The sequence below is a fragment of the Choloepus didactylus genome, chromosome 20, assembly GCF_015220235.1.
Source record: "Choloepus didactylus isolate mChoDid1 chromosome 20, mChoDid1.pri, whole genome shotgun sequence".
NCBI lineage: Eukaryota > Metazoa > Chordata > Mammalia > Pilosa > Megalonychidae > Choloepus > Choloepus didactylus.
In genome coordinates, this window is record NC_051326.1 from 14,206,771 (window position 1) to 14,231,035 (window position 24,265).

The window sequence follows — 24,265 nt, forward strand, 5'->3', positions numbered from 1 at the left end:
ACGAATCAGTGACCTCGAAGATGACAGAATGGAAAATGAAAGCATAAAAGAAAGAATGGGGAAAAAAATTAAAAAAATCAAAATGGACCTCAGGGATATGATAGATAATATGAAACGTCCAAATATAAGACTCATTGGTGTACCAGAAGGGGAAGAAAAGGGTAAAGGTCTAGGAAGAGTATTCAAAGAAATTGTTGGGGAAAACTTCCCAAATCTTCTAAACAACATAAATACACAAATCATAAATGCTCAGCGAACTCCAAATAGAATAAATCCAAATAAACCCACTCCGAGACATATACTGATCACACTATCAAACACAGAAGAGAAGGAGCAAGTTCTGAAAGCAGCAAGAGAAAAGCAATTCACCACATACAAAGGAAACAGCATAAGACTAAGTAGTGACTACTCAGCAGCCACCATGGAGGCGAGAAGGCAGTGGCACGATATATTTAAAATTCTGAGTGAGAAAAATTTCCAGCCAAGAATACTTTATCCAGCAAAGCTCTCCTTCAAATTTGAGGGAGAGCTTAAATTTTTCACAGACAAACAAATGCTGAGAAAATTTGCTAACAAGAGACCTGCCCTACTGGAGATACTCAATGGAGCCCTACAGACAGAGAAACAAAGAAAGGACAGAGAGAATTGAAGAAAGGTTCAGTACTAAAGAGATTCGGTATGGGTACAATAAAGGATATTAATAGACAGAGGGGAAAAATATGACAAACATAAACCAAAGGATAAGATGGCTGATTCAAGAAATGCCTTCACGGTTATAACGCTGAATGTAAATGGATTAAACTCCCCAATTAAAAGATATAGATTCGCAGAATGGATCAAAAAAAATGAACCATCAATATGTTGCATACAAGAGACTCATCTTAGACACAGGAACACAAAGAAATTGAAAGTGAAAGGATGGAAAAAAATATTTCATGCAAGCTACAGCCAAAAGAAAGCAGGTGTAGCAATATTAATCTCAGATAAAATAGACTTCAAATGCAGGCATGTTTTGAGAGACAAAGAAAGCCACTACATACTAATAAAAGGGGCAATTCAGCAAGAAGAAATAACAATCGTAAATGTCTATGCACCCAACCAAGGTGCCACAAAATACATGAGAGAAACACTGGCAAAACTAAAGGAAGCAACTGATGTTTCCACAATAATTGTGGGAGACTTCAACACATCACTCTCTCCTATACATAGATCAACCAGACAGAAGACCAATAAGGAAATTGAAAACCTAAACAATCTGATAAATGAATTAGATTTAACAGACATATACAGGACATTACATCCCAAATCACCAGGATACACATACTTTTCTAGTGCTCATGGAACTTTCTCCAGAATAGATCATATGCTGGGACATAAAACAAGCCTCAATAAATTTGAAAAGATTGAAATTATTCAAAGCACATTCTCTGACCACAATGGAATACAATTAGAAGTCAATAACCATCAGAGAATTAGAAAATTCACAAATACCTGGAGGTTAAACAACACACTCCTAAACAATCAGTGGGTTAAAGAAGAAATAGCAAGAGAAATTGTTAAATATATAGAGACGAATGAAAATGAGAACACAACATACCAAAACCTATGGGATGCAGCAAAAGCAGTGCTAAGGGGGAAATTTATAGCACTAAACGCATATATTAAAAAGGAAGAAAGAGCCAAAATCAAAGAACTAATGGATCAACTGAAGAAGCTAGAAAATGAACAGCAAACCAATCCTAAACCAAGTACAAGAAAAGAAATAACAAGGATTAAAGCCGAAATAAATGACATAGAGAACAAAAAAACAATAGAGAGGATAAATATCACCAAAAGTTGGTTCTTTGAGAAGATCAACAAGATTGACAAGCCCCTAGCTAGAGTGACAAAATCAAAAAGACAGAAGACCCATATAAACAAAATAATGAATGAAAAAGGTTACATAACTGCAGATCCTGAAGAAATGAAAAAAATTATAAGAGGATACTATGAACAACTGTATGGCAACAAACTGGATAATGTAGAGGAAATGGACAATTTCCTGGAAACATATGAACAACCTAGACTGACCAGAGAAGAAATAGAAGACCTCAACCAACCCATCACAAGCAAAGAGATCCAATCAGTCATCAAAAATCTTCCCACAAATAAATGCCCAGGGCCAGATGGCTTCACAGGGGAATTCTACCAAACTTTCCAGAAAGAACTGACACCAATCTTACTCAAACTCTTTCAAAACATTGAAGAAAATGGAACACTACCTAACTCATTTTATGAAGCTAACATCAATCTAATACCAAAACCAGGCAAAGATGTTACAAAAAAGGAAAACTACCGGCCAATCTCCCTAATCAATATAGATGTAAAAATCCTCAACAAAATACTTGCAAATCGAATCCAAAGACACATTAAAAAAATCATACACCATGACCAAGTGGGGTTTATTCCAGGCATGCAAGGATGGTTCAACACAAGAAAATCAATCAATGTATTACAACACATTAACAAGTCAAAAGGGAAAAATCAATTGATCATCTCAATAGATGCTGAAAAAGCATTTGACAAAATCCAACATCCCTTTTTGATAAAAACACTTCAAAAGGTAGGAATTGAAGGAAACTTCCTCAACATGATAAAGAGCATATATGAAAAACCCACAGCCAGCATAGTACTCAATGGTGAGAGACTGAAAGCCTTCCCTCTAAGATCAGGAACAAGACAAGGATGCCCGCTGTCACCACTGTTATTTAACATTGTGCTGGAAGTGCTAGCCAGGGCAATCCGGCAAGACAAAGAAATAAAAGGCATCCAAATTGGAAAAGAAGAAGTAAAACTGTCATTGTTTGCAGATGATATGATCTTATATCTAGAAAACCCTGAGAAATCGACGATACAGCTACTAGAGCTAATCAACAAATTTAGCAAAGTAGCGGGATACAAGGTTAATGCACATAAGTCAGTAATGTTTCTATATGCTAGAAATGAACAAACTGAAGAGACACTCAAGAAAAAGATACCTTTTTCAATAGCAACTATAAAAATCAAGTACCTAGGAATAAACTTAACCAAAGATGTAAAAGACCTATACAAAGAAAACTACATAACTCTACTAAAAGAAATAGAAGGGGACCTTAAAAGATGGAAAAATATTCCATGTTCATGGATAGGAAGACTAAATGTCATTAAGATGTCAATTCTACCCAAACTCATCTACAGATTCAATGCAATCCCAATCAAAATTCCAACAACCTACTTTGCAGACTTGGAAAAGCTAGTTATCAAATTTATTTGGAAAGGGAAGATGCCTCGAATTGCTAAAGACACTCTAAAAAAGAAAAACGAAGTGGGAGGACTTACACTCCCTGACTTTGAAGCTTATTATAAAGCCACAGTTGCCAAAACAGCATGGTACTGGCACAAAGATAGACACATAGATCAATGGAATCGAATTGAGAATTCGGAGACAGACCCTCAGATCTATGGCCGACTGATCTTTGATAAGGCTCCCAAAGTCACTGAACTGAGCCATAATGGTCTTTTCAACAAATGGGGCTGGGAGAGTTGGATATCCATATCCAAAAGAATGAAAGAGGACCCCTACCTAACACCCTACACAAAAATTAACTCAAAATGGACCAAAGATCTCAATATAAAAGAAAGTACCTAAGAGTGCCCACCAGAGTGACCTCTCGGCTCCTTTTGGAATCTCTCTGCCACTGAAGCTTATTTCATTTCCTTTCACATCCCCCTTTTGGTCAAGAAGATGTTCTCCGTCCCACGGTGCCAGGTCTACATTCCTCCCTGGGAGTCATATTCCACGTTGCCAGGGAGATTCACTTCCCTGGGTGTCTGATCCCACGTAGGGGGGAGGGCAGTGATTTCACCTTTCAAGTTGGCTTAGCCAGAGAGAGAGGGCCACATCTGAGCAACAAAGAGGCATTCAGGAGGAGACTCTTAGGCACAAATACAGGGAGGCCTAGCCTCTCCTTTGCAGCAACCGTCTTCCCAAGGGTAAAACTTATGGTAGAGGGTTCAACCCATCAAACCACCAGTCCCCTATGTCTGTGGTCATGTTAGCAACCATGGAGGTGGGGTAGGCGAATACCCCTGCATTCTCCACAGGCTCCTCAAGGGGGCACTACATCTTTTTTTTTTTTTTTCCCCTTGTTTGTCTTTTTTCTTTTTTTTTTTTTTTTTTTTTTTTAACTTTCCCTTCTTTTTTCAAATCACCTGTATGAAAAAAAAAGTTAAAAAGAAAACAAACATACAATAAAAGAGCATTTCAAAGAGACCATAGCAAGGGAGTAAGAAAAAGACAACTAACCTAAGATAACTGCTTAACTTCCAACATGTTCCTACTTTACCCCAAGAAAGTTACATAATATAGCAACATTTCAGTGAACTTGTTCCTACTACAACCATCAGAAATTAACAGACCATAGTCATTTCTGGGCATCCCCAGAACGTTAAATAGCTTATCTGTTCTTCCTGGATTATTGTTCCCCCTTCCTTAATTGCTCTCTACTGCTAGTTCCCCTACATTCTACATTATAAACCATTTGTTTTACATTTTTCAAAGTTCACATTAGTGGTAGCATATAATATTTCTCTTTTTGTGCCTGGCTTATTTCGCTCAGCATTATGTCTTCAAGGTTCATCCATGTTGTCATATGTTTCACCAGATCGTTCCTTCTTACTGCCGCGTAGTATTCCATCGTGTGCATATACCACATTTTATTTATCCACTCATCTGTTGAAGGACATTTGGGTTGTTTCCATCTCTTGGCAATTGTGAATAATGCTGCTATGAACATTGGCGTGCAGATATCTGTTCGTGTCACTGCTTTCCGATCTTCCGGGTGTATACCGAGGAGTGCAATCGCTGGATCGAATGGTAGCTCTATATCTAGTTTTCTAAGGAACTGCCATGTGTAGAAAAGTAGGGGAGGGAAACAGACAGACAAAGGTACCCAGTGTTCTTTTTTACTTCAATTGCTCTTTTTCACTCTAATTATTATTCTTGTTATTTTTGTGTGTATGCTAATGAAGGTGTCAGGGATTGATTTAGGTGATGAATGTACAACTATGTAATGGTACTGTAAACAATCGAAAGTACAATTTGTTTTGTATGACTGCGTGGTATGTGAATATATCTCAATAAAATGATGATTTAAAAAAAAAAAAAAAAAAAAAAAAAAAAAAAAGAAAGTACCATAAAACTCCTAGAAGATAATGTAGGAAAACATCTTCAAGACCTTGTATTAGGCGGACACTTCCTAGACTTTACACCCAAAGCACAAGCAACAAAAGAGAAAATAGATAAATGGGAACTCCTCAAGCTTAGAAGTTTCTGCACCTCAAAGGAATTTCTCAAAAAGGCAAAGAGGCAGCCAACTCAATGGGAAAAAATTTTTGGAAACCATGTATCTGACAAAAGACTGATATCTTGCATATATAAAGAAATCCTACAACTCAATGACAATAGTACAGACAGCCCAATTATAAAATGGGCAAAAGATATGAAAAGACAGTTCTCTGAAGAGGAAATACAAATGGCCAAGAAACACATGAAAAAATGTTCAGCTTCACTAGCTATTAGAGAGATGCAAATTAAGACCACAATGAGATACCATCTAACACCAATTAGAATGGCTGCCATTAAACAAACAGGAAACTACAAATGCTGGAGGGGATGTGGAGAAATTGGGACTCTTATTCATTGTTGGTGGGACTGTAGAATGGTTCAGCCACTCTGGAAGTCAGTCTGGCAGTTCCTTAGAAAACTAGATATAGAGTTACCATTCGATCCAGCGATTGCACTTCTCGGTATATACCCGGAAGGTCGGAAAGCAGTGACACGAACAGATATCTGCACGCCAATGTTCATAGCAGCATTATTCACAATTGCCAAGAGACGGAAACAACCCAAATGTCCTTCAACAGATGAGTGGATAAATAAAATGTGGTATATACACACGATGGAATACTACGCGGCAGTAAGAAGAAACGATCTCATGAAACATATGACAACATGGATGAACTTGAAGACATAATGCTGAGCAAAATAAGCCAGGCACAAAAAGAGAAATATTATATGCTACCACTAATGTGAACTTTGAAAAATGTAAAACAAATGGCTTATAATGTAGAATGTAGGGGAACTAGCAATAGAGAGCAATTAAGGAAGGGGGAACAATAATCCAAGAAGAACAGATAAGCTATTTAACGTTCTGGGGATGCCCAGGAATGACTATGGTCTGTTAATTTCTGATGGATATAGTAGGAGCAAGTTCACAGAAATGTTGCTATATTAGGTAACTTTCTTGGGGTAAAGTAGGAACATGTTGGGAGTTAAGCAGTTATCTTAGGTTAGTTGTCTTTTTCTTACTCCCTTGTTATGGTCTCTTTGAAATGTTCTTTTATTGTATGTTTGTTTTCTTTTTAACTTTTTTTTCATACAGTTGATTTAAAAAAGAAGGGAAAGTTAAAAAAAAAAAATAGAAAAACACGGAAAAAAAAAGATGTAGTGCCCCCTTGAGGAGCCTGTGGAGAATGCAGGGGTATTCGCCTACCCCACCTCCATGGTTGCTAACATGACCACAGACATAGGGGACTGGTGGTTTGATGGGTTGAGCCCTCTACCAGAGGTTTTACCCTTGGGAAGACGGTTGCTGCGAAGGAGAGGCTAGGCCTCCCTATGGTTGTGCCTAAGAGCCTCCTCCCGAATGCCTCTTTGTTGCTCAGATGTGGCCCTCTGTCTCTGGCTAAGCCAACTTGAAAGGTGACATCACTGCCCTCCCCCCAACGTGGGATCAGAGACCCAGGGGAGTGAATCTCCCTGGCAACGTGGAATATGACTCCCGGGGAGGAATGTAGACCTGGCATCGTGGGACGGAGAACATCTTCTTGACCAAAAGGGGGATGTGAAAGGAAATGAAATAAGCTGCAGTGGCAGAGAGATTCCAAAAGGAGCCGAGAGGTCACTCTGGTGGGCACTCTTACGCACACTTTAGACAACCCTTTTTAGGTTCTAATGAATTGGGGTAGCTGGTGGTGGATACCTGAAACTATCAAACTACAACCCAGAACCCATGAATCTCGAAGACAGTTGTATAAAAATGTAGCTTATGAGGGGTGACAATGGGATTGGGAAAGCCATAAGGACCAAACACCACTTTGTCTAGTTTATGGATGGATGTGTAGAAAAGTAGGGGAAGGAAACAAACAGACAAAGGTATCCAGTGTTCTTTTTTACTTCAATTGCTCTTTTTCACTCTAATTATTATTCTTGTTATTTTTGTGTGTGTGCTAATGAAGGTGTCAGGGATTGATTTAGGTGATGAATGTACAACTATGTAATGGTACTGTAAACAATCGAAAGTACAATTTGTTTTGTATGACTGCGTGGTATGTGAATATATCTCAATAAAATGATGATTAAAAAAAAAAAAAAAATGTAGCTTATGAGGGGTGACAATGGGATTGGGAAAGCCATAAGGACCACACTCCACTTTGTCTAGTTTATGGATGGATGAGTAGAAAAATAGGGGAAGGAAACAAACAGACAAAGGTATCCAGTGTTCTTTTTTACTTCAATTGCTCTTTTTCACTCTAATTATTATTCTTGTTATTTTTGTGTGTGTGTTAATGAAGGTGTCAGGGATTGATTTAGGTGATGAATGTACAACTATGTAATGGTACTGTAAACAACCGAAAGTACGATTTGTTTTGTATGACTGCGTGGTATGTGAATATATCTCAATAAAATTAACATTAAAAAAAAAAAAAAAAAAAAAAAAAGATCAAAACACCCACAACACTCCCTTAAGCCAAAGCCTAACCCAGAGCAAGGCTCTAACTCTCTTCACTTCTATTCTCTTCAATTCTAGGAAGGAAAGAGGTGAGGACACTGCAGAAGAAGCTAGCAGAGGTTGGCTGATGAGGTTTAAGGAAAGAAGCCATCTCCATAACATAGGAGTACAAGGTGAAGCAGCAAGCGCTGATGTACAAGCTGCAGCAAATCATTCAGATGATCTAATTAAGGTAATTTATGAAGGTGGCTACACTAAACAAGAGATTTTCAGTGTAAACAAAACAGCCGTTCATTGGAAGAAGTTGCCATCTAAAACTTCCATAGCTAAAGAGAAATCAATGCCTGCCTTTAAATCTTCAAAGCACAGGCTGACTCTCCTGTTAGGGACTAATAAAGCTTGTGACTTTAAGTTGAAGCTAATGCTCATTTACCATTCCAAAAATCCCATGGCCCTTAAGGACTATGCTAAATCTGCTCTGCCTTTCCCCTATAAATGGAACAACAAAGCCTGGATGACAGAACATCTGTTTATAACATGGTTTACAGAATACTGTAAGCCCACTGTTAACCTACTGCTCAGAAAAAGAGATTTCTTTCAAAATATTACTGCTCACTGACAATGCACTTGGTCACCCAAGGGATTTGATGGAGATGTACAATTAGATGAATGTTGTTTACCTGCCTGCTCACACAACATCCATTCTGCAGCCCATGGATCAAGGAGCTATTTCTACTTTCACATCTTACTATTGAACAAATTTTGTAAGGCTATAGTTGCCATAGATAGTGATTCCTCTGATGGATCTGGGCAAAAAGTAAACAGAAAACTTTCTCAAAAGTATTCACCATTCTAGATGTCATTAAGAACATCATGATTCCTAGGAGGTCAAAATATCAATTATAAGAGTTTGGAAGAAGCTGACACCAACACTCATCGATAACTTTGATGGGTTCAAGACTTCAGTGGAGAAAAGTAACTGGTGGAAATAGCAAGAGAACTAGGATTAGAAGTGGAGCAAGAAGATGTGACTGAACTGCTGCAATCTCATAATAAACTTGCATGGACGAAGAGTTGCTTCTTAACAGATGAGCAAAGAAAGTGGTTTTATGAGATGGAATCTACTCCAGGTGAAGACCCTGTGAACACTGTTGAAATGAACACCTTTTATACACACTGTAACACCAAGAAAGTCATGTGACTCACTTTATTGTGATATCAGCTTTACTGGGGTAGCCTTGAGCCAAACCCACAACACCTCCAAGGTAAGCCTGTTTTGGTAGCTAATGACAGCCATCTGCCATAAATGCTTCATTGACTCAGGGTAAAATAAACATTCTGAATCAATTTCCCTTGGTGAAGAACTGAAGTATAAAGGCAAAATGTATCAAATAGACGCATTTCTCTTTGAATCCTTGATAGAATTTCATTTCTAGTGCCTTGGGCGGGGGGTGGGGGAGGGGTGGCAGACAATTCTTTTAATACTTAGATTCATACAAACACATAACATGATCCAAGATTAACACATCAGCTACAACGAGAACAGGGTTTCCAACCAAACTCAATAAGCAAAATCTTTATTCAGTTAATAATGTCATTTAAAAAGAAAACTGCCTAGACAAAAACAAATGAGTAAAAGCTTACAGAATTTTTTTAAAAGGTTCTAATACTATTTCAAAGTGGAACAAACAATTCTGTGTTGAAGAACTGAAAACTGAATCCTAGGGAGCTATCACCAGGTTAAAATTGGCATTTATGTTTAGAGAGGCAGAACAATTAGGTTACATTTTAGCCATGGAAAACTGAACAAAGAGTAAAGATGTCATTCAACAAATAAACTATTTTAAATTTTTTTAAAAAAAACTGTTTACTGGTAAAAGTACAGATATTAATTTTTTATTTACAAATATCAATGTTTTAATGACAAAATCCATAGAGTATCTGTATTATCAGTAACCTATAACCTTTAAGATCCAAATCATTCCTTTTTTAAAATCTTTTTTTAATCTTTTTATTTTTTTCACTCTCATGGGCTACTGCAAGCCTTTTTCATGTCTCCCTGTCTTATTTGTTCCAAAGAGAAATAGACTACTTTCAGAGAATGCATATGGCATTTACTCTAACTAATAGTAAGTTCACCAGAAGCCCTGGCCTAAGCTATTTCTCCTTTCAAGGAAACCCCAAAATCTGTGTATCTTCTTTCTTCCCTAGGACTCCTATAGGAAACTCTAAATTATCCTTAGAAGGGGTACACTTAAGTGTAAAAAGAACATACTAGAATACCATCATAAGAACGTTGTGGGGGGGGGAATTTAAGGACATTCAAGGGCATTTAATTTGAAACGTCCTAATACACTTTTTTAAAAAGGATACATGTTTCTAATTAATTCATTCAGAGTTCCATTCTTTATGTAAATGATTTTCAATCTTACCACCTATCTTCTTAAAGAGCCCCGTATTGAATCTTTCTCAGCCAAGAGTTAATCAGTTGTTTTTTTAATACATTTTAAAATCAAAACATACTGTGGATTGATCAAAACTAAGAAAGAATCTTCAAAATCTGGAAGCCAAGGGATAAATACAAAGAAAGTAGAATTGAAAGCCATGAATTAAAGTTTGAGGAATGAAAATACACAAAGGCTGCACATCTTCAATAAGCATACTATTGGCTTTTACTCTGTTGATCTTACTAAAAACTTTAAATTATAAGACTACTATTTGATCACCTCAGAGAGAGAATAAGCTGTAATTACATTTTGAATGTGATCTTTCAGTCACTGATAACTTCATATATTCATTAACAAGTAGATCTTCAATACCTGTGACCATGTGCCAAACACTGCGGGGAGCAGGAGAGCAGGAGAAGGAGGTAAAATTGCTGCACTCATGTAGCTAGCCTAGTATAAGCTGTAAGGAAGTTACATGATTTTTAAAATCACAGAATATACCATAAGTGCTAGAAAGAAGAGCACAGAACACTATGAGAAACTAAAATAAGAAGACGTAATTGAGACTGGAAGGTCAGCAAAGTTTCTCTCAAAAAGAAATATTCAAACTGAGACCTGAAAGATAAATAAGAGTTAACTGTCAAACAACTGAAGGAAAGCACATTCCTTGCTAAGGGATCAGAATGTGCAAAAGCTGAGGTGGGAAGTAACTTCCCTGCAAATTTGGGAATTGACAAATCATAGATGATATTTAAAGATAAGGGAAGGAGCAAAATTGCACTTAAGTTAGAGAGAAAGTAAGCAGGAAAAAAAAAACCCACTGAGGCGAGCTCAGTGAAGTAGAAAGAAAGCTGAGAATGTCTGTGGTATCAGTTAAAGTAACAAAAGACAGAGAGAGATGTATTAAACAATCCTGAGAGGTTAAGAAAGGCAAGAACTAAAAAGTCTAGTCTGAAAAGATAGAAAGAGCTATTTCGTGGTCACAAAACCTCATAACCACAACAACAATATGGTTTAATCAGGAATAACTACTTGTAAATTGTTGTCACTAACTGAAGCCAGGGGCCGTTTCTGATGAAATACAATCTTGCTACTTTTTTTAAGCAATTCATTTTGTCCACTTGTTCTTTATTTCTTTACTATTCTTCTTCTTGCCTGCTCACTGGAAATGATGGTAAGTTTAAAGTCACAAAGCCTTATTATGTTATAGCTGGATAACACTACAATTAACATTTAGACCTAAAGAGACTCATGGAGCCTGACCTCTATACACCAGATTTCCTCGTCTACTTACTTACTATATCAAAAATCTCATTACCAAAAGAAATGAAATCACTTGCTCATTCCTATCCTTTAAGACCCAACAATGTTATAAAAAGACATGAGAATTCCTTAGCAGAATTCATTCCTCAGAGTCACAAAATTGCTAACCTATTCTCCTACGGCTCTGTACAAATTCTTCTGTGATTAATCACAAATTGGCATGATTATTAAATTAATTAATCTAATTCAAATAAATTCAGAATTAAATAATCAAAGGCGAATAAAATTTAAAATAATTTACAACAGATACTTTTAAAAGATAATTCTTAGAGTGCATTTCAATGTTTTAATTTACAAATGTTTACACACATTTTTTAAGGGACATACATTATACAAAGTGAGTATACTCACTTATATTTCACTGTTTCATATTATTATACCAAAACCTAATTTATTCACAGCTTCCTGAAGTTTGGTTACAAATTTTTTTAATGTTTTTAATTGCTTTAGAAAAAAAGGGCCACCAAAAAAAAAAATTCAAATTGAGTTTCATATTAATGAAAAACAAAAAATTAAAATCTAGAACATACAATGACTGTTTATCAAAAAAAATATGTTGTAGTCCATTTATAAATATTTGAGTGAAGTTCAAGGTTTCTCAATAGGGACACTCTTAGCTCAACAATTCTTCAATGTGAAGGATTGTCCAAATCAACACGAGACATTTAACATCCCTGTTATATGCCCATTAAATGCCACCATGCTGTCCAGTCCCCAGTCACTGTGACAATTAAAAATACCACCCCACCCCACCCCCCAATTCTGAAATCCTTCCCCAGGGGTGTTACACAGTATCATCCCCACCTGAGAACCACTACTATGGTACTTTTAAAGCATCGCAACCTTTTCTATCTTAATGAAAATCTCTTTAAGGTAGACTCCTAGATTCCTGTCTTAATAAACTTAACATAATTTTAACATTTCTTGATGACAGAGGGTCTTGGTTATGAACAGTGACTATTATGTGCTAATGTAATATAATAAGGTTAGAAATTAAAGTATATGGTATCATTGGCCCTATATTGGTTAACCACAGGCTGTTGTATTTTGAATGTATATCTGCTTTATTGATCTCTTCCATTTTGTCCTTTTTTAGCCAAGGTAATTTCTTCCTGGACTGTTTGTCTACCTCAAACAACCTCCCCACACTAGAACACTTTTTATGTGCTGATGACCAAGTTTATCAAATCAAAAGTCTGAATTGATAGATGAAGACTTGAAGATGGCTCCAGGCCTTCCCTAAGAATTTAAAGTGCATGGGCTTAGAGACAGCTACTTTCTTACTCACTAAGAATTTTTTTTTTCTTTACTTACTTTTCATTTTGAAACTTTGCTATGACTCAGAACTCCAAAGATCTGACAGCTGAATAAATCAGAAATTAACAAGGCACTCATTACTAAAAAGTCAATCTTCACGACTAAAGTACACTGCTATATACTACCAAATACTCTGATCAAGTGTTATTGCTCTTATTGATAATACTTAAATAACTCACCTGATTTCTTTTAGTCCTTCTCTCTGGATAACTTGAAGAATTTCTTTATGACTCATGGGTGTATTGGGGTATTTTTCTAAGACCTGAGAAATAAAAATACAATAATAAATTATGTATTCTTATTTTAAGTTTTTATTCTTCTTATAATTATATACAATTATATTTCATATTTTTCTTATAATTTTCTCTTAATAATTATATCTAGCACATGAATATTAAGAGACTTTAACCTTAGTATTCTAATAGAATAAGAAAAGGATAAATTTAACTGAATATAAATAGGGTCTTCTTTCTCTATTTATATTGATAAGCCAAAACCTGAAGCAGAAATGGATAAACAAGGCTGAGATCAATAAATCAATTATTCATAAAACATAATATTAAATTATGTTTACTTTGTGCCGCTACCTCCACACTCCACCCCTACCAGTGACCTGCTATAAACATCTTAGTATTCATCTTTACATCTCCAACAGTGCCTAGTATAGAATGTATGTTATATAAATTCTTAACCAAAACAAATGAACAAAAAGATTATAACAAAATTAAAATGAAACCTGTACTCTGGTTCTGGTAAAAATAGAGGAAGCATATTTCATCCTGTCTCTCCCATCGAATACAACTAAACACCTGGACAGAATGCATGGAGTCTGAAAATGGTCACAGGTGGTTTGGGGGTAGAAACTACAACTCAAAGTACACTAAACCAGCACTGAGTTTCCTGATTTGGTGAGTTTCCTGGTTTTGTTTCCTCTAGAACCTCTGGGCCTAGACTTAGCAGTTTTACTATTATGTGCCTAGATGTGATTTTCTTTGTATTTACTCTCCTTGACACTCACAAGACTTCTGAAACATTCTTGCCCATTAGCTCTGCAGTTATTACTTCTGCCTATTCTTTCTCTCCCATCCTTGAAATCCAATTGCCAAGTGTTTTGGGTTTTTCTTAACTATGTCTCACTAAATTCAGACTTTTGTGTTGCCGCTGTTTTTTTCCTCTTGGTGCTTCAGTCTACATACTGTCTTCTGACAACTTTAGAAGAGGTGAAAAAAGAATGACTAAGCTAGAAAATCTACAGTTAAACCCAATAGTTTAGTTTCAATTATTGTATTCAGTTTTCGGTTTCAATTGAGTTCTTAGTTTTAATTATTGTACTTCTGATAGTTCTAGAATTCCATCTCATTAGTTTACAGTTTCAAATTTTCTGCTAAATCCTCCATCTTGTTCTTTAAATACAGTAATTGTAACTATTTTAAAGCCCATTTCTGACAACTCCACTACCTACATCACCTATGACTCTGCTTCTATTATCTGTTTTTTGCTCAAATCTTTTCTTCTATGTGTTTTTCCCCACTGTATTTTTTGTTGTTGTTGCAGTATAGCTTATCTATAGTAAAGTGCAGAAATCTTAAGTGAATGCCTCAGTGAAGTTTTAACATGTATACACCTGTGTAACCACCAGGCATAGGAAGATATAGAGCACTTCCAGTATTCCAAAAGCTCCTTCATACTCCCTCCAACTGAGAATTCCCACAATATCCACTCTCCTTCATGTTAATTTTATGTTTTCGAACTTCATATAAATGGATTCGTACTGATCATTTCTTTAGAATTTGATTTCTTTCACCAATATTGTCTTCACACATATTCACTATTGGGTAATATTCCAAATATTACAAATAAAGCTGCTATAAAGATTCTTATATATATTTTTTTAATGGTCAAGAGCACTCATTTCTTACCCACGAGTAGTAGGTACTGACAAATTTTTGCTAAGTAGTTGTTCCATATTTACCTTCCCATCAACAATGTTAAGAGAGACAATTGTTCTATCTAGTTATTTTTTATTGAACACTAGGCAGTGAGTGTATGAAAAACTGGAAAGAATATTTGGAAGATCTAGATTATATCAGAGTCCACCACAATACTATTTACCTTCGCTTCTGACTGCAACTAAGTTAAGACAAATCACCTTAATCCAATCACGGGTTGAAATAACTTAGAGCTATAACTTACCAACCTTATAAAAAGATTGGCTTCTTTCTAACTCACCTTTACTCCTAGCATATAGCCCTTCTGAGTTCCAACTAAGAACCTGTAGTGTTTAACAAGGCCTTCCTTTGACAAGCACTTAACTAGAATTTTGTTCTTCCAGTTCACTGAGAATGCCAAAAGTTCTACTCTGACTCTCAGTTACTCTTCTGTTATCAGAAGTAACAAATACCAAATTCTCACTGTCTTAGGAGTGCTCAAATGCTTTTAAATGGATTTTTAAAATATGTTCTCCATAATTCTTTTCAGTGGGAAAGTTGGTCCAAAGTAATCTAGACAACCATTGATGAAAGTAGAAATCCTCCCTCACCACATCTCTTTTGTAGTGGTTCTGAAGCTCGATTGTATATTAGAATCACCCTCTCATTAGCTATTACTTTAACAGTATTTTAACAAGTTGCCTTGTTATGGCATGCTCTTATCACTGCCATACTTTTCATTTTCCTTTTGATTCACTTTCCATTAGCCATTTCCACAGGCTGCTTCCTCTACTTCTACCCATCACCCCTTTGCCTAATCATTCTTTAGACCTTGATTCAAGCATTCTTTTTCCAGGATTCCTTCCCTGCAATGGGGAAGTACTTAAGAAAGGCAATAATCCAGACTAGCATGGGATGTCAGGGTATAGTGGTACCATGTCACACATTGCTTGAAATTGCCCTTGAATTATTTAGTGCATATTTGTGATAAAATGAAACCATCTTCCGCTCTAGTATCTTAGGGCTTTCTGTACCATACCCCCAAGTGTAGAATACAAAAGAGATGTACCAGGAAAACCTAAGATGGCGGCTAGGAGAGACAGGGCAAAAAAACACCTCCATGAAAAATACTAGATAAAAGCCAGAAAGTGACCCAGAACACCAGTTCCAGCGATGCACCAGCTGGACAAGGTCTCCTAAATCCACAAGGATTGTGCACTTGGTGAAACAGGGAGTCTGCGTTCGGAAACAAGTGAGTGAGCCAGCTGAATGTCTGGCGGCTGCGCTGTGGTGTGGGGAAATCATGGGTTGGAGTTTGGAGGCAGACTAGTTCTTTTTTCAAAAAAACCCAAAAGCGGCTGCAGATACAGTGAAACGTGGCAGGAACGGGCTGTGTGAATGCCTCAATATCTGGCATGGAAGATAGCCTTTTGTACACCCGCTGCTAACTGTCTTGGAGCGAGGAAGATAGAGGTTAGCCAAAAGGGGAAAAAAACCCGCGCCCCTTGCAGCTATCTTCACAGCAGGCTGGGAACGCTCCTGCCCAGAGAAGGCACCACAGCCCAGAGACACGCCAAGGGACCCAGTGTGACAGAAAATGTTTCCAGCAACACAAGCACAAGCCACAATATCAGGCATGGACCACAGACTTTAGTGCACCCACAGCTAATTGTCTCAGAGCCGGGAAGGCGGAGCTGTGTGAAAAGGGGGAAATTAACATGCCCCATTCAGCCATCCTTACAGCAGGCTGGGAACGCCCCTGCACAGCCTGGCGGCCCAGAACTTCCCTTGAGGGATGGTGCGCACTTGTGACATAGCACAGCCGTCCCTCAGCAGAGGCCCTGAGAAGGGCACAGCTGGGAAGAGGGACCCACTACTGAAGAGAAGTAGCAAGTTCTGAAAGCAGCAAGAGAAAAGCAATTCACCACATACAAAGGAAACAACATAAGACTAAGTAGTGACTACTCAGCAGCCACCATGGAGGCGAGAAAGCAGTGGCATGACATATTTAAAATTCTGAGAGAGAAAAATTTCCAACCAAGAATACTTTATCCAGCAAAACTCTTCTTCAAATTTGAGGGAGAGTTTAAATTTTTCACAGACAAACAAATGCTGAGTGATTTTGCTAATAAAAGACCTGCCCTACTTCAGACACTAAAGGGAGCCCTACTGATGGAGAAACAAAGAGAAGAGAGATATAGAGAAATTTAACAGACATATATAGAACATTACATTCCAAATCACCAGGATACACATTCTTCTCTAGTGATCACAGAACTTTCTTTAGAATAGACCATATGCTGGGACATAAAACAAGCCTCAATAAATTTAAAAAAATTGAATTTATTCAAAGCACATTCTCTGACCACAATGGAATACAAATAGAAGTCAATAACCATCAGAGACTTAGAAAATTCACAAACTCCTGGAGGTAAAAACAAGGGGGAGATGAAAACATTCCCAGATAATCAAAAGCTGAGGGACTTCATCACCAGTAGATCAGTCCTATAAGAAATGCTAAAGGGAACTGTGCAGGCTGAAAGGAAGGGACACTAAACAACTGACTGAAACCACATGAAGAAATAAGGATTTCCAGTAAAGATCACATGGAAAATATAAATACCAATACTACTGTATTTTTGGTTTGTAACTCCACTATTTACTTCCTACAGGATCTACAAGACATAAACTGTAAAGATAAATCAGTGGTTTTGGACTCAATATAAAATATGTAATTTTTGACAAGAACTACATAATTGTGGAGGAATGGAGGAGTATAGGAACATAGTTTACGTGTCCTATTGAAGTTAAGTTGGTATCAAAGAAAACAAGATTGTTATCGATTTAAGAGTTAAATTTAAGTCCCACGGTAAATACAAAGAAAGTATCAGAGAATATGATCATAGAGATGAAAAGTAGACCATGGGTTACGAGAAGTGGGGGAAGGGACATTGGGGAGTTAATAAGAAATGAGTGTAGGGTTTCTGTTTGGGGTGAGGGGAAGTTTCTAGTAATGGATGGTGGGAAGGTGATGGCATTGCAGCATTGTGAATGTGATTAATCCCACTGGTGGAATGCTTGGGAGGGGTTGGAATGGGAAGATTTAGGCTGCATATAAGTTTCCACAATTGGAAAAAAAAAAAAAAAAGTCTAAATAGATAATGACAATTAAATGCCAAGGATGATCCTGGATGGGATCTGAGGATGGAGGAGAGGAGGCTCAAAGGGACACAGTTGGGACATAAGAAAAAAATGAAATATAGAATGTAAGTTTTGTATCAGTGTTGAATTTCTTGAACTTCTTAGCTGTGCTTAACGTGACTGCATAAATGAATGTTCTTGTTCATGGGAAATGTATATGTGAATTATATTGTTTGTTCAAGGATGTGTGCAGGTTGCTCTCATTATGTTCAAAAGACAGAGCAATAGATGATGGATGATAGATAGGGAGGGAAAGAAAGAAAGAAATGGTAGAGTGACAGGATGTTCAAGTTGGTGGATCTGGGGTATCGGTGGAGGGGGTTGGGGTATGCTGCAGTTCTGTGTATGTGGTTTGTATTGTTTTTGCAACTGTTCCTGTAAGTTAGAATTTATTTCAAGATAAAACTCAACCAAAAAAAAAAAAGAGAGAGAGAGAGATGTACCACCTCCTAATTTGAGTTCCAAAGTACCGTTTCCCATTTTAATACAAATTATGGTAAGTTATGTGACTCTCAGCTTCAAAAAATTTATCATTTAGGAAAAAATTAACTTGGATCCCTACCTTTCACTACATTAGTCCAAGATTGAAACTTTTAATATAAAAAGCAGTAAAACAACATTAACATGACACCAAGACTAGAAATTATAAAGATTTAACCATATAAAAAAGTAAAACCTACAAATAAAAAAGATTTTACTGATAAAGTTAAAAGACAAAAAAAAGGAAAATATTTTACACCTTTTCAAAAAAGAATCTGTAACATAACAAGTTTTTATAAGAATACAAAAGGCCATTACACATATTTTTAAAAACCCCAAGCTCGCAAAAATATTAAAGACATTACAGATTTCCTGTACTGCTGCCCATATAATACATGTAAATACTGGACTTCTATCCCTTAATCCCTATATATTTATACCTGCCTTATAGTTTACAAACATTACACAGTCTTTCTATTTCATTTGATCCTTAGACAACAATCTAAGAAAGAGTAAAGATGTTTTCTATTTTACCAGAGTGGAAACTAAGACCCAGATAACTTATGTAGCATAACCTCAACTTAGACTACAGAATTATTTTCTCAAGCTTAACAGGAAAGTAATAAATCTGTACAGAAAGTAGAGTTCAATGAGCAATAAATAAACAAACAAAAATACGCAGGGAATGACAAAAACCATGTCTCTGCTGAATAACGGGTTAGTTCTTCCTGGATGAAGCAGAAAAACTTAAGACTGCAGAAACGTCATTTGCCTGGTTTGACTGAGATGCGGATGGCGGGAGCATCAAGTAAAAAGACCACAGGTCTAGTTTTAAGGATGATAAAACTAGTCAATAAGCCTAAAAATGAAAGTGGTATAAAGATATAAAAAAATATTGTACATTCCTTAGTCCCCACATATGTCTATGTTTAGGTCCATACCTGAACAGATGGGTTCCTGGCTCTGTCCTCCATAATGAGCAAAAACATAAAACTGAAAAATGAGATCCTGGTGGGGCCTAGAAAGATTCTGAATATTTATCAAGCTGGATTTCTCAAACTAGAGTGCTTGTCAGGCCAAACATTTAAAACTTATAACTCCCAATTATAATTCACAGTATTCCACAAAGAAAAGAAATCCAGGTGATGATTTAAGCCCATGTATAATCACACACAACTATACAAAGCAACAGGGATTTTCTCCCAATAATAATACATGTTCATTCAAGAAAATTAAGAACATACCAAAAGAGGGATTTGTTTTGTTTTTGTTGGTTATTGTTTATGCATGGGAGGTAGTATTCTTACTCTACCATGAGAGAACAGTATTAACATTTTGGCATATTGCCTCCTACACATTCTTCTACAACATTGTTAATAGTTCAGATTCTTCTGTATATACTAGTTTGTATCTTAATTTTTAACATTATCTTAAGCCTTTTCCCCCAAATCATGACGCATTCCTTACTGACATATTTAACAGCAGCATACTACTCCACTGAATGGATAGATATGTACTAAATCACTTAATCTATTTTCAGTCTTTGCACATTTAGATTGCTGAAAGAGGCATTACATCTTAAAGTTTAACAAACACATGCTTACAGTGAGACAGATCTTAATTTTATTCCTGACTCCGCCGCTTAAAGCTCTGTGACTTCGGGAAGATACTCTCTGAGCCTCAGTCTCATCAGTTAAAATAGAAATAAGACAATAACTATAATTCATGGAGTTGCCCTGAAGTTCAACAGAATATTTTATTTTGAGATGCTGAGCTTAGAACTTAGGAACACAGCGAATTCTCAATAAATGTGTAAGTATTATTTCTTTTTTACTGTAACAAATGTCACTGTGTTTCTGATTATTTTTTAAGTTTTCTAACAACTGGGAATGTTACATAAAGTAAAGCCATTTTAATATATAACACTGCCAAGTCACTTTTCACCAGAAATATGAGTTTTGCCATATCATTATCAGCATTCAATAACATTCAAAATCCTTGGTAATTATATGAAAACAATACATTACAATTCTTAAATTGTATCTACTAAAGAGGCTGAATTGTTTTCATGTCAGACATTTCTAGTTTCTTTTTTTGAACAACCCTGACTCAAGACAATGTTAACTAATAGAAATAAAAATCTCACCAAAAAAGAAATTATAAAATTTTAAAAATGCATTACAAAAAAAACAGAAAGGTTTTTTAATACCAGAAATCTGCTTTTATTTCATTTAAGAAAGTAGTACATTCAATGATTGGCCAAATAAAACCACAAGTCTACCTGAACAAAGGCTATTTCTGCATAAGAGTGAAAATGTACAACTTAATTAGCCAAAAGCAGAGAACTGCATTAAAAACACTACAGTGTTTCCTGTGCATATAAATGATACTCCGTGCTCAGTTGCTGCTATAGGCAGATTCCGTGGATTCGCCAACAGTCAGCAAGTAAGAAAAGCTATCTTCAAAGCACCCAAAGCAGAACTTCCCCTCAACAATCCATTTAGTTGCTGGAAGATAATATGTTGCCAGTGAAATCTGAGAGGAGCTCTGTTGCCTACAACTTCCGCATGTGTCGAAGTGGGAAGATATAGAGGGTTTTTGTAAACCAAACTGGAAAAACACTAGCTATGACCTAAGAAACACTTTGTATGACCTAAAGAAACACCTTGTACAACAGACCTATTACACTTGCTGCAGTCAAAAAACAAAGAGGACTTGTAGGGAAACTAGCTGATACAATCATCCCAACTGACAGGTAAATTTTGCTCTATTATTCTCATTAGGAAACCCTGAGTACTACAATGTATAACACAAATTTAAACAGTGATGCAAATGAGGAAATTGCTTAATGTTTGATTATCTTAAACCGTATCAAGTCTTATAAAAATTCCATTCCACACCAATATACAATGCAAGCAATGTAGTTATTTCAGATTGTTTGTTTGTCTTATTCCTTGATTTTGTTACGGTTTGTTAATTTTCTTGAGGTATGGTAGGGACATGTTGGAAGCAAATTGTTTTTCTTATTCCTTTGTTTTGTTTTGTTTGAACTGTTTTTTTAATTTTTTGATAAAGTAAAAAAAAGCTATTGCATTTTTAAAAAATTAGCTTCAATGAAGTTATTTTTGGTTTTTCTTATGCCTTTGATTATGGCTTGTTAATTTTCTTGGGGTATGGTAGAAACATGTTGGAAGCAAAGCAGTTATTTTAAGGTTATTTGTTTTTCTTAATCCTTTGTTTTGTTTGAAATGTTGGGGGGTTTTTTGTTTGTTTTTTAAATTTTTGATAAATAAAGTTAATATATATATATACAGTGGCGAGGAAGAGACTGGTGCTGGTGCTATCTGTAAAGGCTACTAATAGAATCAGGGATTTCAGTTGGAAAAAAAAAAGGTTAACTGAGGCAGAACATTAAAGCGCTTTGGGATGTGGAAGTATGGAAATCAAAGAAAGATGACTAAAAGCCCTAAATCCCAATCCCTCCTCTGTAGTGTGGGTTATAACACCCTCATAGACAGGAATATAATACATTTTGTAATATTCTTGATTCTGAACTTGTATTTACCAGTTTTCAGAATAATTAGCAGGTTTTCCAGCATGGTCCAAAGGTGACCAGTAAGGATGTCTCTTTAAAGAACTATTACACATATTACAAACACAATTTTATAAACCATTTTGGATTTTAATATATTTTTATGATGTTAACTATGGTATTTCCTCACTTGTGAACTGGTTATTCATGACTACTGCTCACTTATTTGTTTGAACTCTTTTTTATACTCTAATTTAAACTGCTGCTGTCACGATTACTTCAAATACTTTCTCCAGTTTACTCATCATTTCATTAGCAGCCTTTTCCAATGGACTTTTATATTAATTTTATGTATCATGAGTGGTCTTTCCTTTTGACTTCTTTCAGCACTTCTAAACTTAAGTGTAGCTTTCCTCCCTTCAACCATTCAGTATATCTTCCATCTTTTTCATTTACATTTAACTCTTTTAATTCACATAAGAAAATGTGCATACATAGAAGTGAGAAAAATGTACACTAGAAATAGATACAAAGGAGAGATAGAAAAACAAAATGGCCACATGTATTTCTGAGCAAAAATGCTATATTAAACTATTACATTCCTTTTACCACAAGTTTTATTTAAGTGAAGGGACTATGTTAATTGTGCAAAACAGATACCTTATTTTAACCACAGGAGGGCACTGTTTATCAAGCAAAACCACACTCCATTGAAATTGTTAAAGAAATAATAAATGCTTAATGACAATGTGAAAAACATCTAAGATTTAAAATCAACACTATCCAGAATTAAAGTACAATAGGAAATTAATTTTGAACGTATTTTTAATACATCTAATTCTTAGCCTGTGGATTATCAAAATCTGCTAATGAAAAGGAAACAAAAATTACGTTAGTAGTACTCATCAATAACCTAGGTGGTCCCTAAGGTTCAAGTTTGACTGTATCCTGAGTAATACCAGTATTTCAATTATTACTGCATTTGAAATTAGTTCATTCCAGGTACACATAGATGTGCAGAGTCTGAATTTTGTATAATCTAGATGATTTTATTTTACTTTTAGAGGAAATGGACACCTCAGAGGCTCCCAGGCACAAGGAAGGCAGGGAGTGGGACCCACTGAGCTGGAGGGTGCCCTTGAAGAGATTCCCTGCATAACTATTCAGGGCCCACACCATACCCACAGGGCAGGCAGTCCCCAGTGCACACAGAGAACTGTTGCACTCACTGGTTCCCCAGCAGGTTTGGACTCCTCTTAGGGCATAGGAGAAGATCAGGGAAGGCTGGCTTGAGAATAAAAGGTGGCTCAATAGTGCCACCTGCTGGCAGGACAGGAAAACTCAATTCCAGCCAGCAGAAGCTCTGCCAAAATATATATAAATATCCAAACAATCCTGCATTTCCCAAAATAACCTTATCAAGACAAGCAAATGTCCCAAAAACAACAGAAAATAACAAAGCACTTGAAGAATCTAGAAGACATGGGCAAGCCAAAAGAATAAATTAAAAAGCCAGAAGAGACACAAAATTTACCGCAATTAATTCAAGAAGTACAAACAAATCTCCAAAACAACTTCAATGAGATGGTTAAAGACATAAAGGAAATCAAGAAGACTCCAGGAAGAGCATAAAGAAGAATTTGAAAGACTAAATTAAAAAAAAAAAAAGTAGATCTTACAGAAATAAAAGACACTGTAGATCAAATTTAAAATATACTAAAGAAACACAACAGATTTGAAGAAGCAGAAGAAAGAATAGGTGAACTAGAAAACAGACAATCGAATGCGAACACACAAAACAACAAAGTGAAATAAATGGAAAATTTGAAATGGATCGCAAAGAAATGATGGACAACATGCAGCCCACAAATACAAGAATCCGCAGTGTGCCAGAAGGAGAAGAGTAAAAGGCTAGGGAGACAGTTTCAAGACATAGTTGGGGAAAACTTCCCAACTTCAAAGTGACCTGAATATGTAAATCAAAGGTGTCCAATGAACTCCAAATAGAATAAATCCAAATAAACCCACTCTGAGACATATACTGATTAGACTATCAAATTCTGAAAAGAAGGAGAAAGTTTTGAAAGCAGAAAGAGAAGCGATTCACCACATACAAGGGAAAAAACATAAGACTAAGTACTGACTACTCAGCAGGCACCATGGAGGCAAGAAGGCAGTGGTATAATATATTTAAGATCCTGAAAGAAAAAATTCCCAGCCAAGAAT

The 24,265-nt window shown here is 36.1% G+C and overlaps 1 protein-coding gene across 3 annotated transcripts in view; it reads right to left on the bottom strand.

The window, feature by feature from the left end:
• The window catches only part of ASXL2 (ASXL transcriptional regulator 2), a 186,484-nt gene that overhangs the window by 128,716 nt on the left and 33,503 nt on the right, over positions 1–24,265 (bottom strand). For all 3 annotated transcript variants that reach the window (XR_005213270.1, XM_037812547.1, XM_037812546.1), the window contains exon 2: positions 13,078–13,160. Coding sequence is in view for 2 of the 3 variants with exons in the window: in XM_037812547.1 (XP_037668475.1) it covers positions 13,078–13,160 (83 nt within the window). In the remaining variant the exon portion in view is untranslated. The remainder of the gene's footprint in view (positions 1–13,077; positions 13,161–24,265) is intronic.